Source organism: Benincasa hispida, chromosome 2 (genome assembly GCF_009727055.1).
Source record: "Benincasa hispida cultivar B227 chromosome 2, ASM972705v1, whole genome shotgun sequence".
Lineage (NCBI taxonomy): Eukaryota > Viridiplantae > Streptophyta > Magnoliopsida > Cucurbitales > Cucurbitaceae > Benincasa > Benincasa hispida.
This window is the reverse complement of record NC_052350.1, coordinates 24,638,922-24,664,677: the sequence shown is the minus strand read 5'-3', so window position 1 is coordinate 24,664,677 and position 25,756 is coordinate 24,638,922. Positions and strand designations below refer to the sequence as shown.

Sequence of the window (25,756 nt, the reverse complement as noted above, 5' to 3'; positions counted from 1 at the left end):
TGCTTCAACCTGAACAAGTACATTACACTAAACCTAATTGATTATTTTATTCACATTTTTATTGTATTTGTCTTTAATATTCTTTGATATAACATTTTGTGTTTCAGGTTATTTGGGAGCTGTACAAAATTATTGTGCATACTTTTCCTAATTTTTGTACGAATGGTCAAAACATATGGCGGACGATGAGTCCTCTCATATTTTTTCATATTGGTGAGTGGCATCTTCCTGACAGGGTGATGAGACAATTCGGTTTTCAGCAGGATGTTCCATCGCCTTATAATACTGAACCCATACTGCATGATATTGACCTAAGGACTGGAGATTGGTCCGAAAAAGTTGCACATTTGGTAGTGCGATGGCACTATCGTGCAAAAGGTTTATTGCAGTGGGGGTTTCTCTTGAACAGTTTGATACAGATGTCACTCTAGAATACATTCATTGATATAATAATATCACAAGGCATTACGTCATTCGTCTGGGAGCAGCTGTGGGTCATATGGTAAATGAATAAATATTATCTAATTTTTTTAAATTTAAATTTATTTTAAATATTGTCTAATTGTTTTATAATTCACAGAGATCGAACAACAGTAGACTCTGTGAGGTTGTGAATGATCCGAACCAGGTTCTTGCTATATGTAGTGACAACCAAAGCTATATGGAGGAAATTCATTATATGTACGATATACCTATTGTTCTTCCACCAGCTCCTAGACATAGAGGACTTGTTCGGAAAGAGGATGAGTTTGATGAGGTTGTACATAATGTGGAAGAGTTGCCCCCTATGACGCAGACGCAGATGCAGAGTCAAACTGATTATGTTAGTCCGATGATGATGACGCCAGCATTTGGTTCAGGACATTATGACTCAGAAGCTGGTCCTTCGTTTTCATACGTGCATAGACATGGTCAGGGTCGTGGAGAGCATAATGAATATTTATATTATGAAGCGCCTGCAGAAGTACCAGAGCAACATCAAGAAGAACCCGAGCAACCTCAAGTTCGAAGTCAACGACGACAACTAGCTCGAAATCAATGACGTCCGTCTTGTGGGACACATTGATTTTTGTAATTATTTTTATATAAATGAGATATTTAATTTACATTTTTTTATTTTTATGAGTTATTATTTTTTTAATTTATTCATTTTAGAGTTTAAATAAAATAATAAAATATTTTTAGAAACTATTTTTATAAAATGAAAAATAAAAAAAAAAATAAAAGAAGAAAGGATTAGAAAGAAGAAGGTGGAATGTGTAATAATTAAAAAGGAAAAAAAAGGAAAATTTGTACGGTATTCTCGTTCTCTATCAAAATCTCGCCATTTCGCTCTCGCTCACGCTCACACTCAAAATCTCGCTCTCTCAAAATCTCGCTCTCTCTCATAATCTCGCTCTCGAATTTGATTGGGAAGTTCAGTGGCAAAAAGAAGGAGATTCATTAGTTTGTTATTTAGTCAGACTTGCTGATATGACAGAATCCGTAAAAATTATTCAACAAGCTTTGGAAGGAATTCCAGGGAGGCCTTATGAAAATTTAGAAATACGATCTTTTGATAGAGGAATGTCTCCGGAATGATAATTAAATATTATTCAACCCTCGACTTATTTAAAACAAAAACAACAATATTTTTACAAATAGTTTGAAAACAACAGTATTTTCCTAAATAGTTTCTAAAAGGACAATATCCTTTTAATTATTGAAAGACGCCGTTGCACGAGCGAGATAATGTGCCACTCTATTTGTCACTCTCAAACATTATGCGAAAGACACAATCCAAACAACCTCGAACAAGGAGATAATCTCCTCAAGTCACTCAATTCAAAAAGGTCACTACCTACATGATTAACAACATTAGCCATATCAAAATTTGAGACAACAAAAATTATGAGAAAACAAACCCAATTTTCGAATGATTATCAAATAACAATCCCAACTTGACAAAATCCAATTACTTTTAAGTAATTTATATAATAGAATTAGTTCCAAACATGCTAATCCTTGCGTTTTCCTAAAATTTACTTTTTTATTAATATAACCGTAGTAATAATAAGTGATTAAACTTTTAATTTTAAGAGAAAAAGTACATACCAATTACCTAGCTTATTAAACTTTTAATTTTAAGAGAAAAAGTACATACCAATTACCTAAACTAAGCCGTCCAAAATTCAAATTGGGAGATTAAGAAATATAATCATGATTTAGCTACCGTTATTAAGACAAATTTATAGATCTCCTTTTACAAAATCAAGCCTACACACCATTATTATTTCTTTTCTAAACAAGATTCCAATTATAGCCATTTTGTCAGACAACGATCTCATAATTGAGACCAAAAGAAAAAAAAAAAAAAAGTATAGTTTTATAGAATTGCACCCGCTCCCCCTCAATTATAATATTTCTGACAAAAGCCCTTTATTTTCTTTATGATAAAGCAATGCAAATAAACATTAAAAAAAAAGTAGAAATTAAAACTTTTTTTTTTTGTCTCCCCCATTAAATTTATATAATTAGGCGTAAAAAGAGGATAAAGATTGGGAATCCAACGTGCTTGATTAGTATAACCAAGTACATGAACTGTGCTAATAATTAATTAATTAATTAATAATTAATTAATTAAAGTGGGTATGTGTGAAAAATTAAAGCAAGCACATTCAGTGAAGCTTCTTAACAACTATAACAAATTAAAATGTTTCTAAGAAAAAAAAACTAAATGCAATGTATTTGCTCACAAAATGCATTATACTTGATACACATGCCAAGCATCATTGCATGCTCTCTCTCTCATAAAATATATTAAAAGTAGTCTTCAACATAATTATGTTATGTATTTATTTTTGGGACCGGCTCATAAACCAAGGATGGCCCATTGTATCTTCATCCTAATATAGTTAAGTTAGTTTAGAAATTTATTGCTTAGTTTATAGGGCCTAAATTATTAATTTATTCTATTAGTATTTTTTTTAATCTATCGGAGAAAAATATACACGAACATATCTATTCAAATATAGCAAATCACATCTCAAATATTAACAAACATGGTACCTTGCAAAAAAAAATACAAATATGGTAAAAAAAAATTGGAAAGATATTGTAATTAAAGTGTGGAGTGAGGAAATTGAACCTCAAACCACGAGGTTGATAGTATGAACTGTATGTCAGTTGAGCTACGCTCTTGTTGGCAAATAAGTATGGTAAAATTTATATCGAATTATTAGAGTCAATCAATGAGAGAAAATATCACTAATAAAAGTCTATTAGCAATAAAATCTATCATTTATCGATTTTACTACATTTATAATTCTTTTAAAATGTTGCTATTCATTTAATTATTAGTTCTAAAAGTATTACCTATCATAATTATTTTAAATATTAATCGACTTAATTAGTATGTGAGCCTGAGATTGATGTATGTTTATTGTTAAGTTAAATTATAATATTTTAATCTGTAAACTATTAGATTTGTGTCTATTTAATTTTCAAAATTTTTAAAAAGTATCTAGTCAATCCCTAAATTTAAGGTTTCTGTGTCTATTGAGTACATGTACTTGAAAATATCTAATAATTTTCATAAATTTTAAATTTTGTATTGAATAAGTCTCTAAACATATTTGAGAATTTTAAAAATTTACTGATTTATTAGATATCAAACGAAGTTTTATGTCCAATAAAACTTAAAGGAACTTTCACTCTTGTGAGTCTTAAAAATTTGAAAACTACACTGGCTTATTAAAAAGAATAGAGAATTTATTAAAGTCTAAAATCAAAAGTTTAACAAATATTGAAGTTTAAAAGTTTATGAAACACAAAAATTGAAAGTTAAGTTCATAAGCATCACTTCTGTATATTGGTATCAGTGTTTTTTGGTCTATATTTTATGAGTATTATTAAAATCAAAGTGAAAAAATTTGAAAACTAAAAAGATAGTTTTTAAAAACTTGTTTTTACGCTCTAAAATTTGTTAAGAATATTCGAATGTTGACATAGTAAATGTGAAAACTATGAGTAGAAAATGATGAGAGAACAAGTAAAATTATTGAATAATTTTCCAAGATTCAAAGATAATAAAATTGATACAAACTTCATTATTGGAAAATTTGTTAGGTAGATTGTCACTATTCCTAAACACATAAATGAAGGATAATGGAACGCTTAAAACATCAATTTGAAACTTTCTTGCTCTCGAAACTATTCCTAAGACTATTAGGCACTATATTCATGGTCTCATGTGAATAATTACCCTAATTAAGATGATTGTAGATTCTTAATATCTCTTACACTATTTGCTATATATATATATATTCAAGTAATTGTGTTGTGTTTTAAATTATAGAAGGATGTTTGATACACACAAATGGAAATCTTTCTTTTTATTAAACTATCTTATGATTTAAATTTTTTTTTTATCTTTTTTCTTATTTTTGTAAAAATGAAATAACATTAATTCGAATAGTTAGATCAGACAACTTGAATATCAAAGTTCAACAGTATATCAAATTGTTATTAATTAATAGTTCATGCAATTAGCCGATTCAAAAATTAATAATTAATATTACTACAAAAAGACGCTTGTTTGTTATGTCACCATGGAACTGTATCACTTTAATATTGATAACGACGAATTTATTTGATAATCACTTATCATGATCTTTCAAATCTATTTTTCTAAAAAAAATAAAATGAAATGAAATGAAACTGACAGAATTATTGCATGGCGTTATTAGTGGATTTTTTTTTTCTCTATATATTAAAAAAATGCGTTTCTTCTCCCTTTATTTTTCTTCAAGCCGCGTGCGGCAACTGGTTTTGGCTGGCCTAATAGCATTACCATAACCTTCTAACTTGTATATATATATATATATATATATATATATATTAATTTTTATCTACATGCCTCGAGAAAAAATCATCTACTTATTAGTATTTTCATATTTTTATGAATTCGATATCGACATAAAGGTAAATTAACATATATATTATATCATAAATTTTTTTATGAAACATAAAAGAAAAGTAACAAAATATCACTAATATAAATATAATATATGGGTAAAATTTCATTTTACACCCTTTTTCTTTGAGAACGGTATCGATTTAAACCATAAACTAGTAAATCTATTAATTTAAATCTCAAACTTTTGTAAATTTACATAATCTATTCAGACTTAGTTTGAAATATATCATGAGAAACATATAATTGTTTTAACTTTAAAGTTAATCAATTTAGATTTTTATTAAGATTATATTTGAACGTAGTCCATGCTTTTAATCCTTACATGTGTGCAAATTTTTTTAAGTTTTAGATCAATAAAATGGACTGATTAGAATTGATGTAAGGATAATTTTCGAAGGAAATATTAGTTAGGAGTCTAAATTGATTCGTTTATAAAAATTTAAGGGTCCAATTGATCAAATCACAAGTCTCATATGATACCCAAACAGAACATAATGAAGTATGTAATTAATACATTTATGAAAATTTAGGATTTAAATTAATACAATTATTAATTCATGATTGAAATTGATACAACCCTTAAGGCGTACATTGATTTTTCTTTAATATAAATAATGCAAATTTTGATTTATTTTTAAAAGAGATAATCTATTTACTAAGGTTAATTGTTTTAAAAGGAAAAACTGCTAAATATATTTTAAAATATAGTAAAATGGCAGTGTCTATGAATGATATATGTTTATCAGGGTCTATCACTAATAGGTAGTAAACATTTGTTATATTTATAATTAGATTGATTCATTCTCCGTCATTTGAATTTGAATATTTTTTTATTTTTATATTATTTTTGTAAAATATGCATCAGACATCCCAATTTAAATATATCTTTGTCCGTGTTTCTTAATATTGAGTTCTTAACATTTCATCAACTTCAATTTTTAAACTATATATATAAGTTAAAAAACACTTTTGGTCCCTAAACTCAATTTAAACCTTGTATTTTCAAATTTGTAATAATTTAGTTCCAAACGTAAAAGAAAAATCATCAAAATTAGATATCAATTTTTTTATTATTTCGTGATATAGACTATGTATTTTGTAAGAATATTGAGTCTCTAATTAATTTATCGGTTTATTTATGCAAAAAATATTATTAAATTTTAACACTAATTTATACGGTAAAGACTAAATCATTACAAATTTGAAAGTGTAAGAACTAAATTATTACATAATAAAGTTTAAATACTAAATTATTATAAAATTGAAAATATAAAAATTAAATCGTTATAAATTAAAGTTGGCAGACGAAATTATTAGTTGTATGAAATGTTAGAGATGAAAGATGTTTAACTATATATATATATATATATATATATATATTCAATGAGGAGATTTTATATTAGAAAAAGAGAGATGAAGAAAAATAAAGGAAGGGGAATAGGATAGGATACGATGAATGGTAAGGGGAAGCGACAAGGTGTCGACAAAGTGGAAAGCTTCCCGATGTTTCTGTCTCCCAAAACAAACCTTCCACAGTCAAATCACTTCGTCCATTGACTTTTTTGGTACACTATGGGCCCCCCCTCCTTCCTTTGCTTTTTTTTTTTTTTTTTTGTGCCACCTTCCCCACTTCCCTCTAATCATATTCTCATAATTATCTCCTTATGTCTCCAACAAAATATCAACCTTTCTTCCTTTTCTTCTCCTTAGAAATAAATAAAAATTAATTACTTTGTTAAATTCACCCTTTTTGTTCCAATTTTCTATCTCACAAATTAAACTAAAAATGAAATAAATTTGATGACACAAACATGAGTTCTTTCATTTATGTTTTGAATTAACGTGGACAAAATTTGTTGAAAAGATAAATTTACGTCATAATTTATAATGGGACTTCAAAGTGAATCTTATCTAATAAACTTGATCTCTCCTTTGTAAAATATCACATTAAGATTATTCTAATGCATATTATAGATCTCGATGAATAATATAAAATTCACTCCTAATACTCCACTTGAATTAGTTAAAAAGTTTGAAATTCAAAATTATCATAGTCTCACATATCGTTAAACTAGAAATGAAACAAAATTCATGACACAAAAATTAGTTCTTATTGTTTTGAATCAATACGGACAAAATTTTTAAAATGGGTGTGAATTATAATCTTATGTTTACATCATAATTTATCATTGAACTTCAAATTAAACCTTATATCGTAAACTTGGTCTCTTTGTAAACTATCACATATGATTATTGTGACATATAGGTCTCGTTAGGATTGGTTGGTGCCACTTGGCTTTCTTATCCTATAAAAATCAACCTAGCTAGATGCAAATTTCCTCTTCTTTGTATGTATAGTGTGATAACCATACAACAACTAACAAGAAAAGAAAAGAAAAAAAAAAACATAAGTTGGATAATAATCAAGATAAATTAGGATGAATTTTAGTGCTTTCTTTCTTTAGTAATAATGTATCTTGACAACACTACATAGGAAAGAATGCATGTTGAAGTTAAAGTTTTTAAAAAAAGTTTAGAGACATTATATTTAAACCAAAACTTGCAATACATTTATTTTTTCCAAAGTTGAAAAAGATGCAAGATGGAATATGAAAATATTATATTATTAATTAAATAATTAAAAAAATGTTCGTGTAGGTTTGAGTTTCAATTATAACCTTGAACTTTGAAGCTTAAAATTTATTTCAAAACATCCTATAGACTTTTGTTGCTAAATTCATAAAAGAAATTAAAATTTTATGTTTGCTTATATATTGACTATTGCTTATGTCCACAATCTAAACTACACACAGGAGAAGTAAATTTAGGGTCATGGTTAGGGAGAAAATTATAGACCTACGCGAGGATGAAAACTTGAAAAGAAGAAGATGATAACATATGTATGGTTCACATATATGTCATTTTTTATATATTGTTTTTCTTGTATGTATTTAGATTTGTGCACATAAGTGGAAACAAACATTTTCATCCATGATATAATGGTAAAAGTCTACGGAGGTTGTTGTGAAATAAATTTCAAATCTTCAAATGATTAAAATAAAACTTTTCAAAGTTTAAGAGTATAATTGAAATCAACGGCATAGTTTTAAATTTTTTTATATATAATGAAACTAAGAAAAAAATAATTTTGGTCCTTAGGTTTTGGGTTTAGTTTCTATTTAATTTCTATGTTTCAAAATGTTACACTTTAGTCATTAAATTTTGAGTTTGATTTCAATTTAATCTCTAAGTTTCAAAATATTACACTTTTACTTCTTAAATTTTGAGTTTTGGTTCAATTTGGTCCATAGGTTTCAAATTTTATACTTTTAATATGAATTTTTCATTAAAAACTAACTTTTAATTTTGACGTTAGTGTCTATTAATTAATTTAAAATGATTATGAAGTGAACTTTAAATATTAGTTTTATTATTGATGGAAAAAAATACTGACATTTAATTAACTATAATTCTTTAAATTAATTAAAAGACATAATCAATAAAAAAAATGAAAAGTGAGTATTTAATGAAATAATGAAGTTAAAACTGTAAATTTTGTAATCTAAGAATCAAATTGAAATTAAATTTAAACCTCAAACATAAAATTATAACATTTTGAAACTTAGGAACTGTATTAAAATCCAAATGAGTATTTATAGACTACACACATAATATATTTTAAAATTTAAGGACTAATTGAAAATTAAACTCAAAACTTAGAAACGAAAAGAAGTATTTCTCAACAAACGAAAAGAAGTATTTTTCAACTGATATTATTCAACAAATGATGAATTTGTTGTGAACTTGAAAAGAACAATGGAAACACGGATACCAATAAAATATAATATTAAAATAGATATAATATAATATAATAATAAAATAAATAAATATTAAAATAAATTAAACATAATATATAAATAATATTAAATAAATAAATAACAAAAGTAAATAAAATAAAAATGATGGATTTCTCCATTTTCTCCAATCTTTTTAGATTTTGCACAATGTGTGTATTCCAAAACCCCACTATTTATAGACAATTTAACAAGTAGGACGTGAGTTACATTGGCATTAATAATGTATAATGTTGACACATGGTCCATGGACACTAAGTATGAATATCTAATAGGCATCTATTATCATAATATTTAGAATACTCCCCCTTAGATGCCCATTATATATATGAAATATGTCTCGTTAAAACCTTATTAGGAAAAAACCCATTGGGAAAAAAATCTTAGTGAAGAAAAAAGAGTACATATTTCATATAATCTAATATTCTTTAAAAAAAAAGTATATTTACTCCTCATGAAAATATCACTTGAGATCTCTGAGTCACTACATTCCAATATTGTGTACTAATTTCTTCAAGGTTGCAGTTAGTAATGATTTTGGTAAATAAGTCTGGTAGGTTATCCTTACAACAAATTTGTTGTACAATGATGTCACCATTTTCTTCAAGATCACGAGTATAGAAAAGCTTTGGTGAAATATGATTTGTTCCATCTCCTTTAATATATCCTCCTTTGATTTAGGATATGCATGTTGTATTTGAAGGAACTCTTATACAAGAGTACCTCTGAGCGCAAGTGGATCGTTCCAAACTCACTATGACAGAATTACCACATTTACAATCTAAGAGAACAGATATGCAATATACAAATAATTACAGGTATGCTTTGAGAACTAAATAACAAGAAAACAAGAAAACATACAATTGAAGAACACTTCTCCACATCAAATCTCGTTCTCTCCAAAGGTCTGCTCCTCTCGCTCTCGCTGGAACGTCCAAGAAAATTGTTCACCAAAATTCCGATCGTCTACCCATGAACAGCCTCCACAAAAACACAGCAACAATAGGGATGACACCACCACTAAGAACCCTCGGTATTCTCGGGGTGAGAATCCAGGAGGTATAGGCTCTGTTGGATTTGGTAGAGGAAAGGTAGATTGTATACAATGACCGGATAAGTGGGAGAAGGCAGGGTCTATCGTATAGACAATGCTTGATCGTTTAGAAGAAGGTACACGATCGTTTAGTAAATAGGTNGGGTCTATCGTATAGACAATGCTTGATCGTTTAGAAGAAGGTACACGATCGTTTAGTAAATAGGTTGTGATCGTATAGACGATTGTTTAGTAAACGCTCGAGCGCGCGATCATTTAGGAAAGAGCTAGACAATCGTTTAGCAAATCCTATGCGATCGTTTAGAAAGAGGTGCACATGCATACGATCGTGTAGAAACTTTGAGTTATCGTGTAAGCTCTTGGTTTGCTATGCGATAGGCTGTATACACAATGCATGAGCATATTATCTGATCTCTTACAAAATGAAAACGATTTTCATTTTATTCTTAAGTTACAAAAACTAAATGAAACCACCCACTAACATATGGTTACGGAGAAAACGCCAGCACGATTATCCTATAATTGTCCAATTAAAATAATAAATATAATCATATTATATTCATTAACCTATAGTTTAATATCACATATAAACCATAGTGTTTTCTCCTCCACTAGATACAAATCATATTTATATCCATTTTCCTCGCACCTATACAAATCAAAAGATCGTTCTCAAAGGCAGGAGTTCCCAACTCACTTAGGATTGAGGTCATATTACCTATGGTCATTCTAGTGAAGTGGAGTCTCTATCATGAACGACGTTATATAACGAGACGTTAACATTTCGTGGTCAGGTCTTATACAAATTCTTTGTATAGGACGCCCCCGCTCGCATGTCCCCCACATGAATGATCAGGATCAGACCATCTATAGTAAGTCACAATACTTGTAACTATTCTACAAAGCGGGCCGCATCTGTAGCGTTATCAGGATAAGGTTTCCCTCTTATATCCATATACTACAGACCATTTTGGTTATCACTTAAAACATGATCCACTTGTATGTCTCCACATACATGCTTAAGTTACAAACGATAACTAGGGATTTTAGTTTATTGGTTTATGGTAAAGCATATAAAACATCCAATGTTCATAGACAATAAGTGAAGAAAATATCATATATTATACATCACAAGCGTTTGTTCAAAACTGTGTTTACAAACTACAGGACATGAGAGTTTAGGGCATCATCCCTAACAATGTTGTCTTCGTATAATATCATTGGAAGATTTTTACTAGAAGACAAACCACATGTTCCACAAATGTACTGAGTCATTTATCTTAGTCATACACATTCTCGACTAGCCTCATGAATTGCAAGAATTTCAGCATGATTTGAGGAAGTAGTCATATGGTTTGTTTCATTGATCGTCATGATATAAAAATTCTTCTCCATGTACTAAATAACCTATTTAAGATCTAGCTTGTTTGGGTTAGATAACTAACTTGCATCTTCATAACCAACTAGATCATAATTAGATTTATTAGAATAAAATAAATCAATGTAAACTAATTCTCAAATAAAACATACTATATGTTTAACTCTACTCCAATATTCTTCTTTTGGAGGAATATGTCATGGTATTGTATATCGACCATTAGAGAATATGTTTTCTCATAATTAATATCAGTCTATTGTGAGAATTATGATGGGATCTGTCTGGCTTTATATCTTGTGGCTTCTCTATATTTGTTTTACAAATACTCCACTTGTATCATACATGTTTGACATTCATTGATGTCTGAACTACTAGTTCTCAAAATTTGAAAAATGAGTTTATTTATATTGGATTGTTTCTTTCCACATTAGTCAATCCTTTCTATGTTGATATTTTTCATACTCACTTTCATAAACAATATCGTGAATAACATTGTCTGCAAATTGTCAACTTATATGGTTCCATAATTTATTGAGATCTCATTATTATCCTCATTTACTTTAATATCCTTATGAGTACTTATATATAGGATTTCTTCTAGAACATCCATATTATTAACTGAGTCATTTATTGACTATTTCTTTTTCGAGGATTTTTATCTTTGGAACTGAATAGTTTATCACGTTTCTGGTGTGTCCCAGACTCATTAGTGACAACTTATTGCTTTTATTAGAACGTTTGTAGCTGGTATATATGACTTAGTTGCTTTCTTAGCATTTATAAATGCATATGGTAACTTATTTGCTATATTTGCAAATGAATTATTTTATAAACTTCAAGTTCACATTGATCTGTATAGGGATTTAAATGAGACAATAACAATGCATTTCATGTAATTTCTTTTTCCAACTTTTTAATCCCTCCCCCCAATGTTGAAAATTTTGTTTCATTAAAACAAAAATCAGTAAATCGTGCAGTCATCACCTGTCAGGGTCAAAATACTTAATAATTGATGGGGAATCATATCTAACATATATTCCTAACCTCCTTTGAGGACCCATCTTAGTATATTGTGGTGGAGTAATTGGAACATATACTGCACATCCAAAAATTCTCAGATGGGAAATATCTGGCTCATGGCCATAAGCTAATTGTAATGGCAAGTACTTATGATAAGCTACTAGCATAATGCGTACAAGTGATGCCACATGCAAAATAGCATGTTCCTATACAGATGTAGGAAGCTTAACTCTTATAAGCAATGGTCTAGTAATTAACCGCAAACGTTTTATGAATGATTCAACTAAATCATTTTGTGTATGAACATGAGCTACATGATGTTCAACACTTATTCCAATTGACATACAATAATTATCAAAAGCTTGAGATATAAATTCACCAGCATTATCAAGACAAATGGTCTTAATTGTTTAATCAGAAAATTGTGCTCTTAACTTAATTATTTCAGCAAGTAATCTTGCAAATGCAAGATTTTGACTTGATAATAAGCACACGTGTGATCATCTGCTGAATGCGTCTATTAATACCATAAAATATCTTAATGGTTCACTTGGTGGGTTAATAGGTCCACATATATCTGAAGAAGATCAGACATGAGGATTTCCATGAGCAGCGGAATGATCGTTCCAAATTCCATTCGTATTTAAACGTACAGAGACTAGTCATTTCGTGGTTCGATCTTATACAAACTCTTTGTATAGGACACCCTTGCTCGCATGTCTCCACATGAATGGTCAGAATCTACCATTTGTAGCAGTTCACAACACTTGCAAACCTCTACAAAGCGGGCCGTATCCGTAGTATCACCAGGATCAGGTATCCCTCCTTAATCCTTATACTACAGACCTTTTTAGGTTATCACTTAAGGCATGATCCACTTATATATCTCATATACATGCTTAAGGTTTACATATAATAACCATAGAGCTTAGTTTATTGGATATGAGTAAATGCCAAATAAAATAACTCTTATTTTATTCATAACAATGTGTATAGATTACAAACTACGAGACTCCGGGAGAATTAGGACATCAGTCCCAACAATATCACCATGAATTCGTTCTAAAAATGTAGGTGATTCAATCACTTTAGCTGGTGATGGTCTAATTATCAATTTTCCTTGAGATCAAGCATCACATGATAATTCATTAGATTGAAGAATCTTTTGACTCTTCAATGGGTGTCCATTTGAATTCTCAATAATTCTTCTCATCATTATAGATCTTGGATGACCTAATCTATCATGTCAAATTATAAATATGTTTGGATTCATGAACTTTAGGTTCATTGTTGCATATGTTTCAACTCATATATGAGTATAATATAATTCAGAAGATAAAGAAAGCAACTCTTCCAATATACGTTTTTCATATGAGATAGTAGATATGATATAAAGATACTCCATATTATTCTTTCTATCAGTCTCAATATGATAACCATTGCAACATATCTTTAAAACTAAGTAGATTTCTCTTTGATTGACTAGAGAACAATACATTGTCAATTATAAATTTTGTTCTTCTAGATAAAATAATATTTGTTTTTTCAAAGCCTTCAATTAGGTTTGTAGAACCTGATATCGTTTGACTTTTACTTCTAGCATTGTCAGTTTAGAAAAATATTTTCTACTTGTAAGTATTGTATGTGTAGTTGCGCTGTCTGCCAGATATAGATATTCCTTACTCAGTTTTTAGTCACCCAACATATGAAAATGATACATGTTTCTTCATTAAAAGAAAATAATTATAATAAGAAAAACAACACTTGGAATATACAAAATTTAATATTAACCAAGGAAAAAAATATAAAAAGTAAACAATATTAATACTAAATATTCTCAAAATCAAAAGAAATGCTTGTAATGTCATCAAATGTGTCAATTTTCTCTTCAAGAGATTTGAAAAAAAAGTGTCACATCCAAATCTGTTATATTGGATGGATAAAATATATCATTATCATTGTATGCAAAATTTGCTTCCATATGTTTTTTTTTTTTTTTTTTACTTTTCCTCCAGGGAGACTTGATAGAGATTAACTAAGTGTTTTGAATTACAATAGGTACGTGGCCAATGGTCAGTCGTCCCACATCGGAAGCAATTAGTTTCAATACTTTTTTATCTCTTATCTTGTGGTGTTTTTCGTTTGTGATCACCATTTTGTGTGGTTCTCTTGAAATTTGAATGATTAGAACGATCACCACAAAAATAATAATTATTTCTTTTTCTGTCACGGTCACGATCTCAACCACGACCACAACCTCGACCACAATTATTAACATGCACACCATTCACTTCAGGGAATGGTATCGTTTCAGTTGGTTGAGATTCATGATTTTCATTAATAACTTGTTATTTCGTTTGGTTACGAGAAGACATGAAATTAGTTCATAATACTGTTTAAAACCTTTCTCTCGATATTGCTACTACAGGAGCATATCCAAAATGTAGAAAAATGTCTTCTCTAACATATTGATTTAAAATTTTTGAGCCTCAAGTGCATTCATTTACGACGAGTTTTAGGAAAAAAATTTGTTTTCAGATGACTACATTTTTATGGCATCTAGGTATATTTTGGCATCAAGCACAATGACATAAATTCTAATTTTATAATATACAATGACATAAATTCTAATTTTATAATATTTCTCGTAGTAATATTATTACAAAATATTTCATTTATATTAGAAATTTAATGTTTATCAAATATGTAAAACAACATTTAATTTATTAATTATAACAAAGAGAGAAAGATCAACATACCTTTAGGACATATTTTTAGCGAGAAAAACGTTAGGAGCTCGTGCTAGTAATGTATTGTGAACTTGAGGAGCACAACGGGAACACAGATACCATAAAATATAATATTAAAATAGATATAATATAATATAATAATAAAATAAATTAAACATAATATATAAATTTGTGAAATAAATTAATAACAAAAGTAAATAAAATAAAAATGATGGATTTCTCCACTTTCTCCAATCTTTTTGGATTTAACACAATGTGTGTATTCCAAAACTCACAAAATGCCACTATTTATAGGCAATTTGACAAGTAGGATGTGAATTAAATAAATACTAATAATATGTAATATTGAGACACATGGACAACACTTTGAAAAATGAGGACATAATCAATAAACACTCATAAATCTAACCGATATCTATTATCATAATATTTATAATAAAATTAATATTGTTGTGAAATGAACGTAAAAGGAAAAAAAAAATAAAAAACGAGAAAGGCATTTAGATTGAATGTACCGACATTGACCACCTTAATTTCAATTTGTGTTTCTCGTGTCGAAGAAACTTTGGTACGTGTGGGCTTAATGGCTTAAACCGCCATACCCCACGTGTCTTCTTCCTATTTGTTCTTTTCCTCATACAATAATCATATCTCATGATCTATTTCCAGCTTTATTAGTTCTATATATAATATATGAAATGAAATCCTCAAACCAACAACTTATAATTCATTATTCACTAAACAAAATACAAAGGAGTTTGTGGTTTGCATCATTAGCTATGTCATCGTCGGAGACAGTTCCAGAGTCGCCGGAATCTGATTTGACTCAAATCAATTTCGATGAAACTGAGCTCACCTTGGGACTTCCAGGAGCCGAATTCCGGCCAACTGATCACAAACCCAACGCCAAACGTTGTTTCCTTGACACTGTTGATGCCGGTGTTGGGAGCTCGACAAGCGAACCGCGTGACGGTCACGACCAGCCTCAACTCATCTCTTCCGGCGATAGTGAGTTTTAACATCCATCGTAGTCTATCCAATTAAACTTTTTGAATATGATAATGATTCGATTTTGTTATGGTAATCAGAACAATTTTGGAGTCAAATTTTCTTTGGATGTTATTATGTTTTTATTAATATAATTCAAGCTCCTAAATGGAAGAATGTTTTCATTATTATAAATAAAAGATTGTATATTTGGGTATAATTATGTTTTTAACGACTCACTAAGATTCAAAAAGGAAAAAAATGATACTACCCAACACATTTCCATAACCATTTGGTCTTTTAATTTTTTATTTTAAAGATTTAAGATTATAAACATTATTTCTACCCGCTCTTTGTTCTAATTTTTTTTTTTTTTTTTGGAGTGTTTTAAAAAACAAAGGTAGGTTTTGAAATCTAAGAAAAAAAAATAGTTTTTAGAAACATGTTTTTGTTTTTTAATTTGCCTAAGGATTTTAGTGTTTAGTAAGGAAAGATGAAAATTATGATAAAAAAAAGTTGTAAAAAAGAGTATAATTTTTAAAAATCAAATAACTATCAAACGAAATCTGCAACGGTAAAAATTTGAAATTATTTTTTAAGAGAAGAAAGAGAGTTTATTAGCTATAGAAAGACAAGTTGAATTGAGCAAAGTAAATTGAAGTTAAATTTTGATAGGTAGAATATTATTAATATATGGAGTATATTTTTCATATACATAGGGCAAAAGCGGGCAGTAATGGGTTGGCCGCCAGTGAGATCATACAGAAAAAAGACAATAGAAATGAACAGCAAATACGTTAAAGTTGCGGCTGATGGGGCGCCATATCTGCGTAAGCTCGACCTTGAGATGTTCGATGGCTATCAACAATTATTCATCGCATTTGAGCAATTGTTTACCTCTTTTCCTATATGTTGTGAGTCCATATAATTCATACTCTTTTTTATTTTTATTATTAATCTTTTCAACAATCACATGTTCGGAGATTGAACTATATATTCAAACGATCTCAAAGATGATAACAGATGTCTTATCGATCAAGTTATGCAATACATGACTATCTTTTTTTTTTATCATATGATTCTTCTACTAAATGATGTAACATTTAATGATAAGACCAAAGGATTTGAATTTTAGATAATATATATATTGCTAAAACAAAAAATTTAATTTAAATTTTTTTTAAAATGATAGATACGTGTGTGTTTTAGGTGATTACTTGGAAGAAGGAAACAATTTGAACCCTGTGAAAAGAGCAGATGAATACTTACCAACCTATGAAGACAAAGATGGAGATTGGATGTTAGTCGGAGATGTCCCTTGGAAGTAAGTTGATATTCATTGTTTTTTTCCATCAATTTCAATTTGATCTTATTTAACTAATTAATTAGGGGTAACTACAAATATAGCCATTAGATTCAAAGTATTAGCAGATATAGTACAATGTAAAATAGTTTGTAGATATAGAAAAATTTAAGTCCAGTTTTGGAATCTATTAGTGATACACTATATCGTTACTAGAAGTCTTTTAACAATAGAATTTATCAATGATAGATTTTGCTATATCAGCAAATCTTTAAAAATGTTACTATACAATTATAGAAAGTGTTATCTATCGCAATTACCTAGTTAATTAACATTCCTCCCTTCTAATCAACTTACAAAATGTGCAGGTTGTTTATTGAATCTTGCAAACGTATTCGTCTGATGAAAGGTTCAGATGCCATTGGCATAGGTAACTTTTTTTTTTTAATTAAGAAATTTATTCTGTTCTGTTTTTATTATCCAAATGAACAATAGGTTGTTAATATGTGAGTTTGTTGTTGACTTATATACAGCTCCAAGGACACCATAAAAGGAGGGAAGGAGAGGAAGCTTTTGGATGGACAGCTTTTCTTTTCTTTATCCTTTTTGAATTTGTTAAAGTTTGGATGAATATGCTTGTAGTTATGGCATTGCCTTGACGTGATTAGGCCTCGGTTGATTTTGTATAATAAAATGTCAGTTCAAAAAAGTAATATTTACTTAACTACAGTGTTGTACAGTTACCAATACCAACATAGCTTAAGTAGTCAAATATTAATGACTTGTTTATAAGTTCTAATTTTGAAGCTCTTCCCCTCATTTTCTTTGTGTTATCAAATTCAAATTAATGTCCTATTATAGAAAGATTGAGTTACCTTTGATGTCAGACTTCTAGTCTGGTGAAATTCTTTAGTAATGAAGTGCATTAAAGATTTATTTGAAGTACCAAAAAACAAAAAACAGAGAAAAAGGCTATGAAAGTGGCCAATGATATGTGTAGACTGGAAATTGGAATGAAACCAATTACTAACAAGTAACAACAAGAAATAACAGGTTTATCTAGTCTAAATCGTTTGACCATAGACAAGTTACCTACAATTACAACCCAAATCTTTTGTAGATCTTTTTTTTAGTTCAAAGATTGCAAAGCTAGAAGATTGAATCATCAACTTTGAGATGGTAATTAATGTCTTGTTCCATTAAACTATATATGCTTGGATTGACCATCCAAATTTTGTATAGATCAAAACCCTGCATTTACATGAGAAGCAAGCAAAGCAAGAGTGTTCGCTTACAATAGACTAATCAATCCTAAAGCTTGTCAAGTTATGTTCTCATGGCAATCTTTCAAACTGACTACCAAGAACAGGAGACAGGGTGGAAGTTATATAAGTTTATGAACTAATATAATTCCCTCTAATTTAGATATTATGAAACAAAACCAAGTTGGTCGATCTTGACATAAGGGAAGCTTCCACAGGTTATTGGTTTGATGGTCATATTTTCCCTTCCATGTCAGGGTTTGGAATTGAGGGAGAAAAAAAAAAACACCTTCGACATTAATCTTTATAAAATAACGGAACCGAAGATTCTTCATTCATTTTTTTTAGTACAACTGTGGGAATGGAGGATCGAACCTCCAACCTAAAGGAAGTGAGGTCATGTCAACCATAAGCAAATCCAAGTTGATTGTATTAAGAATGATTATCTTGTTTATCTGCATAGGCCATAACTTTATTCGATAACAAAAACTATACAACATGCCTCTGGCTTTACCTTGCAATGGAAGATATCGTTCAAAAGATGTAGATGCAGGCAATCAAAGTAAGCATTGTGGTTAATACTACTGATACAAGGTTCACAGCATTGTAAGGTAAAGCCAGGGGCATGTTGTATAGTTTTTGTTATCGAATAAAGTATCTTTCAAACTGACTACCAAGAACAGGAGACGGGGTGGAAGTTATATAAGTTTATGAACTAATATAATTCCCTCTAGTTTAGATATTATGAAACAAAACCAAGTTGGTCGCTCTTGACATAAGGGAAGCTTCCACAGTTTATTGGTTTGATGGTCATATTTTCCCTTCTATGTCAGGGTTTGGAATTGAGGGAGAAAAAAAAAACACCTTCGACATTAGTCTTTATAAAATAACGGAACCGAAGATTTTTCATTCATTTTTTTTAGTACAACTGTGGGAATGGAGGATCGAACTTCCAACCTAAAGGGAGTGAGGTCATGTCAACTATAAGCAAATCCAAGTTGATTGTATTAAGAATGATTATCTTATTTATCCGCATAGGCCATAACTTTATTCGATAACAGAAACTATACAACATGCCCCTGGCTTTACCTTGCAATGGAAGATATCGTTCAAAAGATGTAGATGCAGGCAATCGAAGTAAGCATTGTGGTTAATACTACTGATACAAGGTTCACGGCATTGTTATCAAGAATGTTGAGACCTGATATTTTCTTTACAGTTGGTCCGGGTTTTCCTACAACCTGCACAAAGGAAAACTCCTCTCTTGAGCGTCAAATAACCATTATCAGATGCATAGAATATTTGTAATTCCAGTAGTTAATTGGTTAGCTGGTTAATCGGTCTCTTGTGAGTTGTAACTTAATGGTTTTTAATTATTTACATAAGATCGTACTTTTCACTAAGAGGATGTTTGGAGCAAGGTGCGGCGTTGTGAACTCTTGAGACCCATAGAGTAAGCAGTTAATATGGCATAAAATTCATAATTTTTAGTCGTGGATCGACGAACTCCTTGGGTCAAAGAAGTTGTGGAGTTCACAACTCCACTCCTCCCAACTCCTTAGGCCAACACCCCTAAAATACAACAATATTTTTTCATCTCTGGAGGCCAATACCCCTATAACCGTTCTTATGTTCTTTTAGTTTGCTAAAACAGAATCATTCATTCAAAGGGTGTAGGAAACATGGATGAGGCAAATGGGAATACCTTATTACGAACTGTGCAGAATCCACTGAATTGCACTGTTGCTCCCAAAAGAGAGTCTATGACACTTCCACAAAGTCCAGCCACGGCTGCTAGGGGAATTACCAATAGCTGTTTCAGCGCTGTGCCATAATCACATTTTGCAGTGAAAAATCCAATGAGAACAAATGTCAATCCTACGACAGCGCCTGCAGCAGTAGCAGCAAGGAGCCCTGCATTTGTTACTGCACCATTTGTACCCTTTCGAACAGGCTATATCCAGAAAGAAACAACATCCAAATCAGCCATAATTTATTTGTACATTGGATATGAATTTAGGTAGCTGATAAAGACCAGCAGCAACATGCGCTTAAGCTTGTAAAATATACTAACATATTTTGAAACCAAAGGAAATTTGCAATCAGAAAGCAGACATTTGGCTTGCCATTTCAAATTCAACATGAAAGAAAAATGTGAACTCAAATAATATGCTTTCCAAATAGCTTAAGTTTGAGATGTGTAGTGGCTAAAATAGACCAGAAAGGTCCTGCATCCAACCAGTAGAGAACAACAATACAAGAGGAGGAAAAGATGAATGGTCTAAGAAACGAGACAGAGATTAATCAAGAAATATCGAAATTAATTGAACCTTGAAGTTTGTGATTAGTCGAGGTGTTGCATCACTAAGAATTCCAAGCTCAGAAGACCATGTGTCCCCATTGCAGCAGGAGTAGTGCCCTAGAATGCCACCAATGAGAGCAGTGACAAGAGCTGAATCTTTAGAGTCCAGGCATTTATCTTGCCACCCTGTAATTTTCCAAATAAGCACAGCCAAAACCGTAGCAATACCACTATTAGAAAGAACTTGAATCCTGAAAAGGAGCAATAACAGAACATCAATGGTGTTACAAAACTTTGGTAGGATGGGTAATGACATATCTAATTACAAATAATCACCAAGTCATTTTTATGCATTATTAGATAAACATGAGGTTCCATCTCAAAATCAATTGGTAATGAGAAGAGTAGCACATATATCTTATAAAAATTATTAAGTCTCTATTTTTCCAATGTGGGATAGTCAACATGTTATGTTGTTCTAGCAGCTTCATCTTTGACTTGGTTACAGTTACAATATTTTTTTAAAACAAATTCTCTTCTCGAAGTGTCATTCTATGCAGCATGCATGACAAGTTAATTTAGCCAAGTCACATGTGGAAGCAACTTAAGTTCTGCAATATCTTCTGAACCATTTGAGACCATTTTGAACGAATGGTTTATCACCAAGCAAGGAGAAACAGAAGTTCTTATTTATCCATTATGATTTGAGCTTGTGGAGATACCATAGACTACATTCAGCATTGAATTGAACAAAAATTACATATTTTGGCCCATATAGAAAGTTTAATGGCCCGGACATGTTCAAATCAGATCAGCAGCTCTATAACAGGAGCGCCCAAGTATGCAACTTAAATGCAAAACAGATCAATCATATTCCTTGGACGAGTTGTTTTAAACCTTAAGCTCTGGCATTAAAGGAATAGAATGAAAGCACAGACTAAAAACACAAGTAGTCAGTATTTTCCAGCAAAATTTCCAAAATGCACTTTCAGCCAACTGAACAAGAAACTACAAGTTAAGAGGTGCATAACCTGAAGTATAGGAAGTAGAATTACCAATTCCTTTGACCACCTTCCTTAAAATCAGCATCAACGACTCGTTTCTTCTCTTCCCCAACCTTGGTAAGCTTAGACGAAGTGAAAAAGAATACAAGAAGCACAGCACCGAACCTTCAAAAATGAATTCATGATAACATCAATTCAACAATCCAGATCGAACTCGGAAATTCACAATCAAATAGGCAAATAAAACAACCAAGATTCAGCTTCCAGTAACCAATCAGGTATAGTGAATTGGCAAACCTGTAGCTGACAGCGAAATGAATCAACATGACAATAAATCCGGCGATAGCTCCAGAGAGGTCCAACGATTTTCTTCGGTATGCTCTGATAGCAATAATTGATGAGATTATTACGGCGACAGAAGGCTGAATCAGATGATACTCCATTTTTTATCTTCACGTCGCTTAGCTTCTCCTTGATAGAGAGCGCTTGCGACTGTTAAATTGAACTGCAGAGTTTGAAATTCTGGAATTGAATCAAATTATCAGTTTCATCTAAATGAAGAAACAAAAGAGTGAGAAGCGTGGTTCCAACAAGCTTGCACGAGGTTTTTACCGTCCACGGAATTTGGAGGCTTTGAGGACATCACCGGGATTTCCAGGAGAAATTTGGGCCGATGACCTAATATTTCAGCCCATAATGTCAAATGATCCGATTTTTTAAAAAATTGTCAATTGACCTTCTGCTGACGTCATGACGGTAGGAGATTACAAGAATTGTCCTTAATAATTATCTCGCTCTCGTTACATGGTTCTCGCTCTTGTTGTCTGTCTATCTTCCATTGTGATGTGATTGTTAGTCACAGTAGTATTGATTTGACAATTTTCATAAATTCATTTGTCTACAACTTAAAATCGTTAACATACAACGAACATTTAATGGTGAATTCTTTAAAATCTAACTTCATTTGAACAGAGTTTTTCAGAACCAAACGAAGTTTTCAGAACCAAACGAAGTTTTCAAAACAGGTTTTTCAGAATGGAACAAACTTTTCTTGAACGTGGTTTCATTAGTATTTGTAGGAACGTGGTTTCAAAAAAGGTATGTAAATAGCATAACGAAAGAGATGTGGGAGAAAGTGACAACAAAAGGGGTGTAGGAAAGAGCGACAATGACCTAGGTGGAGGAGAGAGCGAGAGAGAATGATCGAGAGCAAGAGCGAGAGAGAGACAACGAGAGTCACGAGAGCGAGAGTAATTGAAAGCGACAACGAAAGAGATCTATGTGTATTAGACGATATTCATCTGCTTAATAAAAAAAATGTTCTCTTGCTTTGTAGGATGACGAAAAAGTGTCTATTAATTCGATATGGAAGTGATTGGGATGAGAACTAAAATTTGTATGTTGGAGGCGAGCTAACAGGAATTGTTATGCCTATTACATTGAAGTATGAAGAACTTAAAGCTCACATTTCTAGGGTTGAAAATGTAAGTTGCTCAGAGTTTGATGTTGTTATGAGAGTTAAATATAAGCTTGACTATGAAGCCCCTCCACAGTACATATGGAATGACGGTGATGTTCGCTTCCTTCGTTTTAGGGAAGATCTTTGTAGAGTTCAGCTATATGTAACGCTAAAATCGAACCATGATGGAAATGTGAATATGAGTTATGATAGTACAGGGGTAGACGGACAATACGAGGTATCATATGAGCTTAATCGAGAAGAGGATAATATTCCATTGTCTATGAACACTCAACCATCAACATTATCAATAAACAATGACAACATTCATGCATGGGACTTGCAAAGAGAAACTTAATGTAACAAACCTGTGCTTGGTAATGAGATATCAGGAGGACTTACTTCAATGAATTGTGGTCCTTCAGAAAAGTGTGATCCTTTCGTGGTTGGTAATGAAAGATCAACAGGATTGAATTTTATGGATTGTGGTCCTTCGAAAGAGCGTGATTCTTTCATGGTTGATAATGAGAGATCAGTAGGATTGAATTCTAGGGATTGTGGTCGTTCAGAGGTGCGTAGACCTGCAGTGACTATTAATGAAAGATCAGTAGGATTAAATTCCTTGCCTTCATGTCATAAAGGGGAATTGATTATGTCTGAAACCACAGATGTTGGACCAACTTTTTTTTGAATAAGAGTGAGTTAAAAATGAGATTGTCTATTCTGTTCATAAATAATAATTTTGAATATAAGGTAAAGAAGTCAACTAAGTCTTTGTTTATTGTCAAATGTATCGAGGATAATTGTAAGTGGAGCCTTCGTGCAGTGAAAATCCCAGGGTGTGACATATTTAAGATCACAAAGTATATGCGGTCGCACACATGTTCTATTGGAATTTTAAATTATGACTATAGACAAGCAATGGCTACGGTAGTTGGTGAACTAATCAAAGACAAGTTTACAGGCATATGACGTGTTTATAAACCTTGTCACATCATTGAGAATATTAGGAAAGAGTACGACATAAACATAAGTTATGATAAGGTGTGGCATGCAAGGGAAACCATTTATGCTCTCACTAGGGGTACTCCAGAAGAGTCGTAAGTTGTTTTACATGCATATGGTGAAGCATTAAAAATGGAGAATCCAGGTATAAGGTTTGAAATCGAACTTGAAAATGATGTGCATTTCAAGTACATGTTTATGGCATTAGGGCCTTGTATTAAAGGTTTTGCAAGTTGTCGGCCTGTGATAATTGTTGATGGATCGCAATTAAAAGGAAAATACAAAGGGACCATGTTGGTCGGCGTTTCCATGGACGGTAACAACCAAGTATATCCACTAGCATATGCCATAGTGGACAATGAAATTGATCGAGCTTGGAAGTGGTTTGTGTCGAATTTGAAGTGTGCCATTGGAGAACCCCCTAACTTGGTGTTTGTGTCCGATCGAGCAGTATCTATTGACAATGTCATTCGTGCAGTCTTTCTTACGGCATTTCATGGATTGTGCACATACCACATAAAAAATAATATTCTTTCCAACTTTAAGGACAGTACAATTGTTGGGATGTCCAAAGATGTAACCCGGGGATTACACATGTCAAAGTTCCAATCACACTGGGACCAACTACGTACTTTTTGAAATAGTGCTGTATCGAAATATTTGGAGAATATTGGTCTTGAAAGGTAGGCGCGTGTTTACCAAACAGAACGAAGATACGATAACATGTTGTCCAATAGTGCAGAATGTTTCAATTCATTGATCAAAGAATATCGACACCTGCCTATAATGTGCTTATTAGAACATCTTCAAGGCCTCATCCAGTCATGGTTTTATGAACGAAGCAATTATTGGGCATCTCAAATGGCGCCACATCGGACTACTATGAAAACCGATTAGCAAGTGAGTGTGACAAGGGCAGACGATATCCAGTTGAGTCGATTGATTGTTATAGGATCCATGTGCGGGACAATCGATTGGACGGTATTGTGAACCTCCATATGAAGGAATGCACGTGCAAAGAATTTGACTCACTCGGTATTCCATGTTCGCATGCAATTGTGGCTGCGCGAGAACGAAACATCCCTATCTGAGGTCTGTGCAGTCCATTTTATAGCATTAAGTCCCTCATGGTTGCTTATGCAGAGCCCATAAATCCACTCGATCACATATCTGAATGGAAAAGGCCTTCAGGATATGTGGAAAAGAATATTGCACCTCCTAGAAGAGTGGTACAGGTCAGGCGATAAAGAGTACGAAGAATACCATTAAGAGAAGGACACCACAAACAAATAAAATGTGGGAGGTGTCACTACAAGAAAAAAGGCTCTCTCGACGCTTAAAAAGGCCATCGGGAGAATTGTCGTCGGGAGATAGGGTCATTCCCGACGAAGTAAGAAAAGCGTCGGGAGTTAGAAATAACT

The 25,756-nt window shown here is 31.4% G+C and overlaps 2 protein-coding genes across 2 annotated transcripts; one reads left to right on the top strand and one right to left on the bottom strand.

The window, feature by feature from the left end:
* The first annotated feature begins 15,716 nt into the window (after positions 1-15,716).
* On the top strand, positions 15,717-18,122 carry LOC120072300 (auxin-responsive protein IAA1-like). Its single transcript, XM_039024754.1, has 5 exons — positions 15,717-16,021; positions 16,720-16,914; positions 17,210-17,324; positions 17,672-17,733; positions 17,837-18,122. The coding sequence occupies exons 1-5, from the start codon at positions 15,793-15,795 to the stop codon at positions 17,851-17,853; spliced, it is 618 nt and encodes a 205-aa protein (XP_038880682.1). The 5' UTR covers positions 15,717-15,792; the 3' UTR covers positions 17,854-18,122.
* Positions 18,123-19,437: 1,315 nt separating this feature from the next.
* On the bottom strand, positions 19,438-22,525 carry LOC120072299 (protein PGR). Its single transcript, XM_039024752.1, has 6 exons — positions 22,484-22,525; positions 22,169-22,393; positions 21,923-22,036; positions 20,896-21,118; positions 20,271-20,519; positions 19,438-19,806 (listed from the first exon to the last, which is right to left on the bottom strand). Exons 2-6 carry the CDS (start codon positions 22,312-22,314, stop codon positions 19,675-19,677), a joined length of 864 nt encoding a protein of 287 aa, XP_038880680.1. The 5' UTR covers positions 22,315-22,393; positions 22,484-22,525; the 3' UTR covers positions 19,438-19,674.
* Between the last annotated feature and the right edge of the window lie 3,231 nt (positions 22,526-25,756).

Coding starts and splice junctions, on each gene's coding strand:
- LOC120072299 (XM_039024752.1), bottom strand. CDS start 22,314: ATGGAGTATCATCTGATTCAGCCTTCTGTCGCCGTAATAATCTCATCA. Junction 20,520..20,895: donor GACTAATCACAAACTTCAAG/GTTCAATTAATT, acceptor TTCTGGATATAG/CCTGTTCGAAAGGGTACAAA. Junction 19,807..20,270: donor TCTGCACAGTTCGTAATAAG/GTATTCCCATTT, acceptor TCCTTTGTGCAG/GTTGTAGGAAAACCCGGACC.
- LOC120072300 (XM_039024754.1), top strand. CDS start 15,793: ATGTCATCGTCGGAGACAGTTCCAGAGTCGCCGGAATCTGATTTGACT. Junction 16,022..16,719: donor ACTCATCTCTTCCGGCGATA/GTGAGTTTTAAC, acceptor TCATATACATAG/GGCAAAAGCGGGCAGTAATG. Junction 16,915..17,209: donor TACCTCTTTTCCTATATGTT/GTGAGTCCATAT, acceptor TGTGTGTTTTAG/GTGATTACTTGGAAGAAGGA.